At 39.9% G+C, this 14,998-nt stretch overlaps 1 protein-coding gene across 2 annotated transcripts in view; it reads right to left on the minus strand.

The window, feature by feature from the left end:
• wnt7bb (wingless-type MMTV integration site family, member 7Bb) overlaps positions 1–14,998 on the minus strand; it is a 139,306-nt gene that overhangs the window by 13,535 nt on the left and 110,773 nt on the right. For both annotated transcript variants that reach the window (XM_072914000.1, XM_061969431.2), the window contains exon 3: positions 10,633–10,904. In XM_072914000.1, coding sequence (XP_072770101.1) covers positions 10,633–10,904 — 272 coding nt within the window. The remainder of the gene's footprint in view (positions 1–10,632; positions 10,905–14,998) is intronic.

Below are 14,998 nucleotides of genomic sequence, written 5' to 3' on the forward strand. Positions count from 1 at the left end.
AATTGTGTTCATGTATGAGATCTCAGGCTGCCAATTATGGCCAAAGTAATAATTAAGATTATTGTTATTAATATTGAAATCATGATTACTGATTGTTAGGTAAAGCAGAGTTGGGGTGTGACCGTAATACCATCATGTACTTTGTAATGTCTAACAAAAAGACTAAAGATAAACGTTATCCAAATATTTATAGACAAATATTAGGTTTTTTTATTCTTAAATAACATCAACTGATTCCCGGGCACGGCCACCGCTGCTGCACATCATCATTTTTAAAACCCAAATAGTAATCTGGAAAAAATGAACAAGTTGAAAGGAAAACATAACTTTCTTTGAGCACATCTTCATGTCTTCACCACACAACTAAGTTGTAACACAGACAGTGTTGCTTATCTTTTACTTTGGCTTTTATTTCCTGTCAGCGCTCTTATTTTTCTTCAGTTTCCTGCTTGTCTCCCTTAGCGCTGTTTCCCCTCAGCTGCGACTGATTGCCACCTGGCCACACCTGCTGTCAATCAGTGGCCACACCTGCTGTCAATCAGTGGCCACACCTGCTGTCAATCAGTGGCCACACCTGCTGTCAATCAGTCTGCCTTGCCCTCCAGTCAGAGCAGGAGTATTGTTTGCTGGATGCAGACTGGGACTAGACACACTGGGACTAGGCTAGTGCCATCAGTCAACACACTGGGACTAGACACACTGGGACAAGATACACTGGGACTAGGCTAGTGCCATCAGTCGACAGACTGGGACCAGACACACTAGGACTGGACACACTGGGACAAGATACACTGGGACTAGGCTAGTGCCATCAGTCAACACACTGGGACTAGACACACTGGGACAAGATACACTGGGACTAGGCTAGTGCCATCAGTCGACAGACTGGGACCAGACACACTAGGACTGGACACACTGGGACAAGATACACTGGGACTAGGCTAGTGCCATCAGTCAACACACTGGGACTAGACACACTGGGACAAGATACACTGGGACTAGGCTAGTGCCATCAGTCGACAGACTGGGACCAGACACACTAGGACTGGACACACTGGGACAAGATACACTGGGACTAGGCTAGTGCCATCAGTCGACAGACTGGGACCAGACACACTAGGACTGGACACACTGGGACAAGATACACTGGGACTAGGCTAGTGCCATCAGTCAACACACTGGGACTAAACACACTGGGACTAGGCACACTGGGACTAGGCTAGTGCCATCAGTCAACACACTGGGACTAAACACACTGGGACTAGGCACACTGGGACTAGGCTAGTGCCATCAGTCAACACACTGGGACTAGACACACTGGGACAAGATACACTGGGACTAGGCTCGTGCCATCAGTCAACACACTGGGACTCGGCACACTGGGACTAGGCTAGTGCCATTATTCAACACACTGGGACTAGACACACTGGGACTAGGCTAGTGCCATCATTCAACACACTGGGACGAGACACACTGGGACTAGGCTAGTGCCATCATTCAACACACTGGGACTAGACACACTGGGACAAGATACACTGGGACTAGGCTAGTGCCATCATTCAACACACTGGGACTAGACACACTGGGACTAGGCACACTGGGACTAGGCTCGTGCCATCATTCAACACACTGGGACTAGACACACTGGGACAAGATACACTGGGACTAGGCTAGTGCCATCATTCAACACACTGGGACTAGACACACTGGGACTAGGCACACTGGGACTAGGCTCGTGCCATCATTCAACACACTGGGGCTAGACACACTGGGACTAGGTTAGTGCCATCAGTCGACAGACTGGGACCAGACACACTAGGACTGGACACACTGGGACAAGATACACTGGGACTAGGCTAGTGCCATCAGTCAACACACTGGGACTAAACACACTGGGACTAGGTACACTGGGACTAGGCTAGTGCCATCAGTCAACACACTGGGACTAGACACACTGGGACTAGGCACACTGGGACTAGGCTCGTGCCATCATTCAACACACTGGGGCTAGACACACTGGGACTAGGTTAGTGCCATCAGTCGACAGACTGGGACCAGACACACTAGGACTGGACACACTGGGACAAGATACACTGGGACTAGGCTAGTGCCATCAGTCAACACACTGGGACTAAACACACTGGGACTAGGTACACTGGGACTAGGCTAGTGCCATCAGTCAACACACTGGGACTAAACACACTGGGACTAGGTACACTGGGACTAGGCTAGTGCCATCAGTCAACACACTGGGACTAAACACACTGAGACTAGGAACACTGGGACTAGGCTAGTGCCATCAGTCAACACACTGGGACTAAACACACTGGGACTAGGCTAGTGCCATCAGTCAACACACTGGGACTAGACACACTGGGACTAGGCTAGTGCCATCATTCAACACACTGGGACGAGACACACTGGGACTAGGCTAGTGCCATCAGTCAACACACTGGGACTAAACACACTGGGACTAGGTACACTGAGACTAGGCTAGTGCCATCAGTCAACACACTGGGACTAAACACACTGGGACTAGGCACACTGGGACTAGGCTAGTGCCATCAGTCAACACACTGGGACTAAACACACTGGGACTAGGCACACTGGGACTAGGCTAGTGCCATCATTCAACACACTGGGACTAGACACACTGGGACTAGGCACACTGGGACTAGGCTAGTGCCATCATTCAACACACTCGGACTAGACACACTGGGACTAAACACTGGGACTAGGCTAGTGCCATCATTCAACACACTGGGACTAGGCACACTGGGACTAGGCTAGTGCCATCATTCAACACACTGGGACTAGACACACTGGGACTCGACACACTGGGACTAGACACACTGGGACTAGGCTAGTGCCATCATTCAACACACTCGGACTAGACACACTGGGACTAAACACTGGGACTAGGCTAGTGCCATCATTCAACACACTGGGACTAGGCACACTGGGACTAGGCTAGTGCCATCATTCAACACACTGGGACTAGACTCACTGGGACTCGACACACTGGGACTAGACACACTGGGACTAGGCTAGTGCCATCATTCAACACACTCGGACTAGACACACTGGGACTAAACACTGGGACTAGGCTAGTGCCATCATTCAACACACTGGGACTAAGCACACTGGGACTAGGCTAGTGCCATCATTCAACACACTGGGACTAGACACACTGGGACTAGACACTGACTTGTGACTGAGGTGTGTTGGAGTCGTGCACACAACTGCTCAACTCTGTGTACAAAAAAATAAAAAATAAAAAAACATGAAAAATTCCATGCGTGCAAATTCATTTGTCAACTTAAACTCACACTTCATTTGTCAGCGGAGTGTCATCCCTCACACGCTCCTTGTCAGCCACCGTGACTAATCACACACACACACACACACGCTGGCCGTGGACTTGGCCGGCGCCACGGTGGAAAGAATGGTCAGTAATTGAGCGGAGCCAAAGAAGAGTGTGATGGATCAATCAGCACCTTCTGATCATCAATCACGGCCCTCGCGTCATCACTTGAGCACCCGGGCATGGCCTCCGTCCGGGTCACGTGGTCGCGGTTCATGTCAGGAACACATCTTAGCCACTTAAACCTCTTCCAGTCCGTCTTGTAGTCAAATCAATTCTTTTTTTTTAAATTTGTACCTTTAGTGTCTGTTCCTTAAATTAGCCTAATAAGACTTTATTGAAAATCATTGTGATTTATGACCCTACATTTATCTTCACATCAACTCATTTACTCCTGCCTGGTTTTTAATGAATACTTAGGCCTACTGTATATTTGTGGAGACGGTGCCACAGTTTCCCACGCAAAGCATGCAGCAACAAGTGTGTGTCGATATTAAGACTGGGAAATGTTGGACAGCAAAGCCTCGTTTATGGCTCTTAATTGCTTCCAGGCTTGAATTGATTTCCGCAAACTAGGAATTATTCATTATAAATCAAATATTTTCATAGTAAGAGCATAAAAAAACACTTTTTAAACACGGAGAACCCTTCAGACATGAAATAACGCCAACATAGTCAGAGTTGAAGTTTATTCCAAAATGAGGCTCAGCCAATCAGTGGACACGCACATTCTGATTGGTTTGTTTAGCCATTTCTATGCTTGAAAATAGTCAATTTAATCCAAAAATAAGTAAAAAAAAAAAAAAATTACAAAAAAGTGAAGCCGCAAAATTCGAAGCGTGATATTGTGAGGGACGACTGCGGGGCAGCAGACTGCGGGTTCTTTTGGCTCATGGGACTCCTGAGGCAGCGGACAGGTACCGACAGGCCAAGCGGTGTGCGGCTTCAGCGGTCGCGGAGGCAAAAACTCGGACATGGGAGGAGTTCGGGGAAGCCATGGAAAAAGACTTCCGGACGGCTTCGAAGCAATTCTGGACCACCATCCGCCGCCTCAGGAAGGGGAAGCAGTGCAGTGTCAACACCGTGTATGGTGAGGATGGTGCTCTGCTGACCTCGACTGCGGATGTTGTGGATCGGTGGAGGGAATACTTCGAAGACCTCCTCAATCCTACCAGCACGTCTTCCTATGAGGAAGCAGGGCCTGGGGAATCTGTGGTGGGCTCTCCTATTTCTGGGGCTGAGGTTGCCGAGGTAGTTAAAAAGCTCCTCGGTGGCAAGGCCCCGGGGGGTGGATGAGATCCGCCCGGCGTTCCTTAAGGCTCTGGATGTTGTGGGGCTGTCTTGGTTGACAAGACTCTGCAACATCGCGTGGACATCGGGGGCGGTACCTCTGGATTGGCAGACCGGGGTGGTGGTTCCTCTCTTTAAGAAGGGGAACCGGAGGGTGTGTTCCAACTATCGTGGGATCACACTCCTCAGCCTTCCCGGTAAGGTCTATTCAGGTGTACTGGAGAGGAGGCTACGCCGGATAGTCGAACCTCGGATTCAGGAGGAACAGTGTGGTTTTCGTCCTGGTCGTGGAACTGTGGACCAGCTCTATACTCTCGGCAGGGTCCTTGAGGGTGCATGGGAGTTTGCCCAACCGGTCTACATGTGCTTTGTGGACTTGGAGAAGGCATTCGACCATGTACCCCGGGAAGTCCTGTGGGGCGTGCTCAGAGAGTATGGGGTAACGGACTGTCTTATTGTGGCAGTTCGCTCCCTGTATGATCAGTGTCAGAGCTTGGTCCGCATTGCCGGCAGTAAGTCGGACACGTTTCCAGTGAGGGTTGGACTCCGCCAAGGCTGCCCTTTGTCACCCATTCTGTTCATAACTTTTATGGACAGAATTTCTAGGCGCAGTCAAGGCGTTGAGGGGATCTGGTTTGGTGGCTGCAGGATTAGGTCACTGCTATTTGCAGATGATGTGGTCCTGATGGCTTCCTCCGGCCAAGATCTTCAGCTCTCACTGGATCGGTTCGCAGCCGAGTGTGAAGCGACTGGGATGGGAATCAGCACCTCCAAGTCCGAGTCCATGGTTCTCTCCCGGAAAAGGGTGGAGTGCCATCTCCGGGTTGGGGAGGAGATCTTGCCCCAAGTGGAGGAGTTCAAGTACCTCGGAGTCTTGTTCACGAGTGAGGGAAGAGTGGATCGTGAGATCGACAGGCGGATCGGTGCGGCGTCTTCAGTAATGCGGACGCTGTATTGATCCGTTGTGGTGAAGAAGGAGCTGAGCCGGAAGGCAAAGCTCTCAATTTACCGGTCAATCTACGTTCCCATCCTCACCTATGGTCATGAGCTTTGGGTTATGACCGAAAGGACAAGATCACGGGTACAAGCGGCCGAAATGAGTTTCCTCCGCCGAGTGGCGGGGCTCTCCCTTAGAGATAGGGTGAGAAGCTCTGTCATCCGGGAGGAGCTCAAAGTAAAGCCGCTGCTCCTCCACATGGAGAGGAGCCAGATGAGGTGGTTCGGGCATCTGGTCAGGATGCCACCCGAACGCCTCCCTAGGAAGGTGTTTCGGGCACGTCCGACCGGTAGGAGGCCACGGGGAAGACCCAGGACACGCTGGGAAGACTATCTCTCCCGGCTGGCCTGGGAACGCCTCGGGATCCCCCGGGAGGAGCTGGACGAAGTGGCTGGGGAGAGGGAAGTCTGGGCTTCCCTGCTTAGGCTGCTGCCCCCGCGACCCGACCTCGGATAAGCGGAAGAAGATGGATGGATGGATGGATGGACTGCGGGAAATTTTTTTTAAAATGTTTTGGGATTGCCCGAACCCCAAACAATAACCTCAAAACCATGGCGTTACGCAAACATACTCGCCGTTAAGGGGTTAAAAAATATATATAATTCAGGATAAAGTAGAAAAAATAAAAATGAATGAAAAATGATGTTGCTGCCAATCATGATAGTAATAATCATTATAATAATTAATAATAATAACAATAATGGTTACAATAACATTAATTTAAAAATATGATAATAATACGCTAATTAAAAGGAAAATACATTTAAAAAAGATAATTATTTTAGGGATTTTTTCTATTAAAAACAGTGGATTTATGTGAACATACAGTATGGTATTTAAAGGGTTAAACCCCACACGTTCGTATTTGATATATATTTCAGGCTGAAGTAGAAAAAATAACAATGAATGAAAAATTATGTTGCTGCCAATTATTATAGTAATAATCACAATAATAATTAATAATGATAATAATGGTTACAATAATATTAATAAAAAATGATGATTTTAGGCTAATTAAAGGAAAATAAATCAGAAAAACAATTATTTTAATTTGGGGTTTTTTCAAATAAAAACAGTGGATTTATGTGAACATACAGTATGGTCTTTAAAAGTTTTTAAAGTTCATATTTGATGTGTATTTCAGGCTGAAGTAGAAAAAATAACCATTAATGAAAAATAATGTTGCTGCCAATCATGATAGTAATAATCATGATGATAATAATAATAATAATAATAATAATAATAATAATAATTGTTAAAATAATATTAATAAATAATATGATAATAATACGCTAATTAAAGAAAAATACATTTGAAAAACATTATTATTTTAGGGTTTTTTCTATTAAAAAACAAAGTGGATTTATGTGACCATACAGTATGGTTTTTAAACATTTTTTAAAGTTCATATTTGATATGTATTTCAGGCTGAAGTAGAAAAAATAACCATTAATGAAAAATAATGTTGCTGCCAATCATAATACTAATTATCATAATAATAATTAACAATAATAATGATGGTTAAAATAATATTAATAAACAATATGAAAATAAGCTAAGTAAAGGAAAATACATTTGAGAAACATTATTACTTTAGGGTTATTTTCTATTAAAAAACAGTGGATTTATGTGAACATACAGTATGGTATTTAAAGGGTTAAACCCCACAAGTTCATATTTGATATATATTTCAGGCTGAAGTAGAAAAAATAACAATGAATGAAAAATTATGTTGCTGCCAATCATTATAGTAATAATCATAATAATAATTAATAATAATAATAATGGTTACAATAATATTAATACAAAATTGTGATATTAGGCTAATTAAAGGAAAATAAATCAGAAAAACAATTATTTTAATTTGTTGTTTTTTTCAAATAAAAACAGTGGATTTATGTGAACATACAGTATGGTCTTTAAAAGTTTTTAAAGTTCATATTTGATATGTATTTCAGGCTGAAGTAGAAAAAATAACCATTAATGAAAAATAATGTTGCTGCCAATCATGATAATAATAATAATAATAATAATAATAATAATAATAATAATAATAATAATAATAATAATTGTTAAAATAATATTAATAAATAATATGATAATAATACGCTAATTAAAGAAAAATACATTTGAAAAACATTATTATTTTAGGGTTTTTTCTATTAAAAAACAAAGTGGATTTATGTGACCATACAGTATGGTCTTTAAACGTTTTTAAAGTTCATATTTGATATGTATTTCAGGCTGAAGTAGAAAAAATAACCATTAATGAAAAATAATGTTGCTGCCAATCATAATAGTAATTATCATAATAATAATTAACAATAATAATGATGGTTAAAATAATATTAATAAACAATATGATAATAAGCTAATTAAGGGAAAATACATTTGAAAAACATTACTACTTTAGGGTTATTTTCTATTAAAAACAGTGGATTTATGTGAACATACAGTATGGTATTTAAAGGGTTAAACCCCACAAGTTCATATTTGATATATATTTCAGGCTGAAGTAGAAAAAATAACAATGAATGGAAAATTATGTTGCTGCCAATCATTATAGTAATAATCATAATAATAATTAATAATAATAATAATGGTTACAATAATATTAATAAAAAATTATGATATTAGGCTAATTAAAGGAAAATAAATCAGAAAAACAATTATTTTAATTTGTTTTTTTTTTCAAATAAAAACAGTGGATTTATGTGAACATACAGTATGGTCTTTAAAAGTTTTTAAAGTTCATATTTGATATGTATTTCAGGCTGAAGTAGAAAAAATAACCATTAATGAAAAATAATGTTGCTGCCAATCATGATAGTAATAATCATGATAATAATAATAATAATAATAATAATTGTTAAAATAATATTAATAAATAATATGATGATAATACGCTAATTAAAGAAAAATACATTTGAAAAACATTATTATTTTAGGGTTTTTTCTATTAAAAAACAGGGGATTTGTGTGACCATACAGTATGGTATTTAAACGTTTTTAAAGTTCATATTTGATATGTATTTCAGGCTGAAGTAGAAAAAATAACCATTAATGAAAAATAATGTTGCTGCCAATCATAATAGTAATTATCATAATAATAATTAACAATAATAATGATGGTTAAAATAATATTAATAAACAATATGATAATAATCTAATTAAAGGAAAATAAATTTGAAAAACATTATTACTTTAGGGTTATTTTCTATTAAAAACAGTGGATTTATGTGGACATACAGTATGGTATTTAAAGGGTTAAAACCCACAAGTTCATATTTGATATATATTTCAGGCTGAAGTAGAAAAAATAACAATGAAGGAAAAATTATGTTGCTGCCAATCATTATAGTAATAATCATAATAATAATTAATAATAATAATAATGGTTACAATAATATTAATAAAAAATTGTGATATTAGGCTAATTAAAGGAAAATAAATCAGAAAAACAATTATTTTAATTTTTTTTTTTTTATAATAAAAACAGTGCATTTATGTGAACATACAGTATGGTCTTTAAAAGTTTTTAAAGTTCATATTTGATATGTATTTCAGGCTGAAGTAGAAAAAATAACCATTAATGAAAAATAATGTTGCTGCCAATCATGATAGTAATAATAATAATAATAATAATAATAATAATAATAATAATAATAATAATTGTTAAAATAATATTAATAAATAATATGATAATAATACGCTAATTAAAGAAAAATACATTTGAAAAACATTATTATTTTAAGGTTTTTTCTATTAAAAAACAGTGGATTTGTGTGACCATACAGTATGATCTTTAAACGTTTTTAAAGTTCATTTTTGAGTAGAAAAAAATAACCATTAATGAAAAATAATGTTGCTGCCAATCATAATAGTAGTTATCATAATAATAATTAACAATAATAATGATGGTTAAAATAATATTAATAAACAATATGATAATAAGCTAATTAAAGGAAAACACATTTGAAAAACATTATTACTTTAGGGTTATTTTCTATTAAAAACAGTGGATTTATGTGAACATACAGTATGGTATTTAAAGGGTTAAACCCCACAAGTTGATATTTGATATATATTTCAGGCTGAAGTAGAAAAAATAACAATGAATGAAAAATTATTGTTGCTGACAATCATTATAGTAATAATCATAATAATAATTAATAATAATAATAATAGTTACAATAATATTAATAAAAAATTGTGATATTAGGCTAATTAAAGGAAAATAAATCAGAAAAACAATTATTTTAATTAGTTTTTTTTTCCAAATAAAAACAGTGGATTTATGTGAACATACAATATGGTCTTTAAAAGTTTTTAAAGTTCATATTTGATATGTATTTCAGGCTGAAGTAGAAAAAAATAACCATTAATGAAAAAATGTTGCTGCCAATCATGATAGTAATAATCATGATAATAATAATAATAATAATAATAATAATTGTTAAAATAATATTAATAAATAATATGATAATAATACGCTAATTAAAGAAAAATACATTTGAAAAACATTATTATTTTAGGGTTTTTTCTATCAAAAAACAGTGGATTTGTGTGACCATACAGTATGGTCTTTACACGTTTTTAAAGTTCATATTTGATATGTATTTCAGGCTGAAGTAGAAAAAATAACCATTAATGAAAAATAATGTTGCTGCCAATCATAATAGTAATTATCATAATATGATAATGATGGTTAAAATAATATTAATAAACAATATGATAATAAGCTAATTAAAGGAAAATACATTTGAAAAACATTATTACTTTAGGGTTATTTTCTATTAAAAACAGTGGATTTATGTGAACATACAGTATGGTATTTAAAGGGTTAAACCCCCAAAATTCATATTTGATATATATTTCATGCTGAAGTAGTTACAAAACACATATTTTTGGGAAGCTGCCATTTTTAATGATCAGGGTGAAGATCTTGCTGGCTCTGCATGTAATACAACACTTTCCTTACCTTCCTCCCTGCCTCGTTGTTGTGCAGGTTCATCAGGCGACGCGGCGTCTTCCTGATCTCCCGGGCGTCCACGAAGCGGCGGGAGAACTCGATGCCGTACTTGATGTCGGCGGAGCACCCGCCCCACTTCCAGCCCTCCTCCTGGTTGTAGTAGCCCTGCTTCTCCCGGTCGCAGCCGCATTGGCTCAGGTTGCCCTGGCTGCACGCCGCCGTGATGGCGTGGGCCACGCCCGCCGCCGTGATGGCGTAGGTGAACGCCGCCTCCCGACTGCCTGGAAAGAAGGCGGACATGGATGGTTTCTTAGTCAAACGGCTGGATGACAGGTGAGTGCGTGCACCCGGTCTGACATTTAGCTTGTTCAGAATCTTCTTTTAGTGTCTTTCCAAAAAAAGCAGCCCTCGGTGGACACACTTAAGTAGACGACGGGATGATTAAGCGTCCTTTAAAACTGCATTCTCTGTCCTGACCACAAAGCATTCCTTTGTGATCAGGGAGCTGGGCTGTGGAATGTTTGGTGGAGGTGCTGTCCAAAGTGCTGAATTCCTGGACGGAAGCACCTCCTGTGTGCAGCAACCCTGAACTGAAAACTGTCCCCGTTCAGGTCTGGCTGCCTCAGAGACCACCACGGAGACGCCTCGTAGTCGCCATCCCTGCCAACTTGGGCCTCGGTGTCACAAACACACGTTGCCGAGCTGCAAGATAACGCCATGCTAAAAACAACAACAACAACAAAAACGGACCTCTTTGAAGGAGAAAGTAAATGGTGTCACCTGAACAGCAGTTTCATCACAACATGATTTTCCTTTAAACCACTTTCAAATACACTTGTCGGCACACAGGAATCCTTCACTAATACCCATTTTTAACATATACAGGTAAAAGCCAGTAAATACGAATATTTTGAAAAACTTGATTTATTTCAGTAATTGCATTCAAAAGGTGTAACTTGTACATTATATTTATTCATTGCACACAGACTGATGCATTCAAATGTTTATTTCATTTCATTTTGATGATTTGAAGTGGCAACAAATGAAAATCCAAAATTCCGTGTGTCACAAAATTAGAATATTACTTAAGGCTAATACAAAAAAGGGATTTTTAGAAATGTTGGCCAACTGAAAAGTGTGAAAATGAAAAATATGAGCATGTACAATACTCAATACTTGGTTGGAGCTCCTTTTGCCTCAATTACTGCGTTAATGCGGCGTGGCATGGAGTCGATGAGTTTCTGGCACTGCTCAGGTGTTATGAGAGCCCAGGTTGCTCTGATAGTGGCCTTCAACTCTTCTGCGTTTTTGGGTCTGGCATTCTGCATCTTCCTTTTCACAATACCCCACAGATTTTCTATGGGGCTAAGGTCAGGGGAGTTGGCGGGCCAATTTAGAACAGAAATACCATGGTCCGTAAACCAGGCACGGGTAGATTTTGCGCTGTGTGCAGGCGCCAAGTCCTGGTGGAACTTGAAATCTCCATCTCCATAGAGCAGGTCAGCAGCAGGAAGCATGAAGTGCTCTAAAACTTGCTGGTAGACGGCTGCGTTGACCCTGGATCTCAGGAAACAGAGTGGACCGACACCAGCAGATGACATGGCACCCCAAACCATCACTGATGGTGGAAACTTTACACTAGACTTCAGGCAACGTGGATCCTGTGCCTCTCCTGTCTTCCTCCAGACTCTGGGACCTCGATTTCCAAAGGAAATGCAAAATTTGCATGGTTGGGTGATGGTTTGGGGTGCCATGTCATCTGCTGGTGTCGGTCCACTCTGTTTCCTGAGATCCAGGGTCAACGCAGCCGTCTACCAGCAAGTTTTAGAGCACTTCATGCTTCCTGCTGCTGACCTGCTCTATGGAGATGGAGATTTCAAGTTCCAACAGGACTTGGCGCCTGCACACAGCGCAAAATCTACCCGTGCCTGGTTTACGGACCATGGTATTTCTGTTCTAAATTGGCCCGCCAACTCCCCTGACCTTAGCCCCATAGAAAATCTGTGGGGTATTGTGAAAAGGAAGATGCAGAATGCCAGACCCAAAAACGCAGAAGAGTTGAAGGCCACTATCAGAGCAACCTGGGCTCTCATAACACCTGAGCAGTGCCAGAAACTCATGGACTCCATGCCACGCCGCATTAACGCAGTAATTGAGGCAAAAGGAGCTCCAACCAAGTATTGAGTATTGTACATGCTCATATTTTTCATTTTCATACTTTTCAGTTGGCCAACATTTCTAAAAATCCCTTTTTTGTATTAGCCTTAAGTAATATTCTAATTTTGTGACACACGGAATTTTGGATTTTCATTTGTTGCCACTTCAAATCATCAAAATTAAATGAAATAAACATTTGAATGCATCAGTCTGTGTGCAATGAATAAATATAATGTACAAGTTACACCTTTTGAATGCAATTACTGAAATAAATCAAGTTTTTCAAAATATTCTAATTTACTGGCTTTTACCTGTATATTCAATTGAATAGACTGCAAAGACAAGATATTTCATGTTCACACTGAGAAACTTCATTTTTTTTGGGAAAATAATCATGAACTTAGAATTTAATGGCAGCAACACATTGCAAAAAAGGCATTTTTAGGGCCCGCATGGCCCATTGTATAAGGACTCCCTTTGGGAGTCCTTATACAATGGGACATAAGGACCTATTGAATTTGTAAGGTTGTATTCTTTATTCTTTATTCATTAAACTGTAATTTGACCCACTTAACATGCTTCAAAACTCACCATATTTGACCCACACATCAGGACCTGCGAAAATTGCCTTTTTTTTAAAAACCGAACCACAAAACTCAAAATTGCGCTCTAGCGCCCCCTAGGAAAAAAAACAAACTAGACTGCCTGTAACTCCCACTAGGAAGGTCGGAGAGACATGAAACAAAAACCTATATGTAGGTCTGACTTAGACCTACATTTCATAATAGTACATTCTCGGGCAAAAATCAACAGGAAGTTGGCAATTCCCCCTTCAAGACAAAAAAGTACTAAAAACAGTCACTTTTGCCTCTTTGAGCTGTAATTTGACCCCCTTAGCATGCTTCAAAACTCACCAAACTGAACGCACACATCAGGACTGGCAGAAATTGCGATCTAATAAAAAAACCTAACCCCAAATCTCAAAATTGTGCTCTAGCGCAATTTTTGAATAAAACGCACAAAAAACTGCTCCTCGGATGAAAAAACTGAATTGACAACCCCCAGCAAAAATCAACAGGAAGTTTGCTATTCCCCCTTCAAAACAACATTTTTGTAAAAACCGGTCACTTTCTTCAAAATCTATCTCCTCTGAGCGCGTTTGTCGTTTCGGCTTCAAAGTAACACAGGAGAGAGATTAAACCCTTGTGTATAAAATAACAGAACAGAGTTTTAATACCTGCTCCGGTTTTGATTTTATGACCCTTCAAAGACCCGCTGCGCTGCTGTTTTTTTAAGATGGCTGCTTAAAAGCAGGAAGCACCAGCGTGCCCACACAATGTAGACAAGGTAGGCACACTAGACAAAAGTATTGGGACACTTATGACTACCACCGGACAAAAGTATTGGGACACTTAGGACGACAACTGGACAAAAGTATTGGGACACTTGACTACAACTTGACATAAATATTGGGACACTTCGGATTACCACTGGACAAAAGTATTGGGACACTTAGGACTAAAACTTGACAAAAGTATTGGGCCACTTGGGACTAAAACTTGACAAAAGTATTGGGACACATAGAACTACCACTGGACAAAAGTATTGGGACACTTAGGACTAAAACTGGACAAATGTTTTGGGACACTTAGGACTAAAACTGGACAAAAGTATTGGGACACTTAGGACTAAAACTTGACAAAAGTATTGGGCCACTTGGGACTAAAACTTGACAAAAGTATTGGGACACATAGAACTACCACTGGACAAAAGTATTGGGACACTTAGGACTAAAACTGGACAAATGTTTTGGGACACTTAGGACGACAACTGGACAAAAGTATTGGGACACTTGGGACTAAAACTTGACAAAAGTATTGGGACACTTGACTACAACTTGACATAAATATTGGGACACTTCGGATTAACACTGGACAAAAGTATTGGGACACTTAGGACTAAAACTGGACAAATGTTTTGGGACACTTAGGACGACAACTGGACAAAAGTATTGGGACACTTGGGACTAAAACTTGACAAAAGTATTGGGACACTTGACTACAACTTGACATAAATATTGGGACACTTCGGATTACCACTGGACAAAAGTATTGGGACACTTAGGACTAAAACTTGACAAACGTATTGGGCCACTTGGGACTAAAACTTGACAAAAGTATTGGGACACATAGAACTACCACTGGACAAAAGTATTGGG

Source organism: Nerophis lumbriciformis, linkage group LG10, assembly GCF_033978685.3.
Source record: "Nerophis lumbriciformis linkage group LG10, RoL_Nlum_v2.1, whole genome shotgun sequence".
Taxonomy (NCBI): domain Eukaryota; kingdom Metazoa; phylum Chordata; class Actinopteri; order Syngnathiformes; family Syngnathidae; genus Nerophis; species Nerophis lumbriciformis.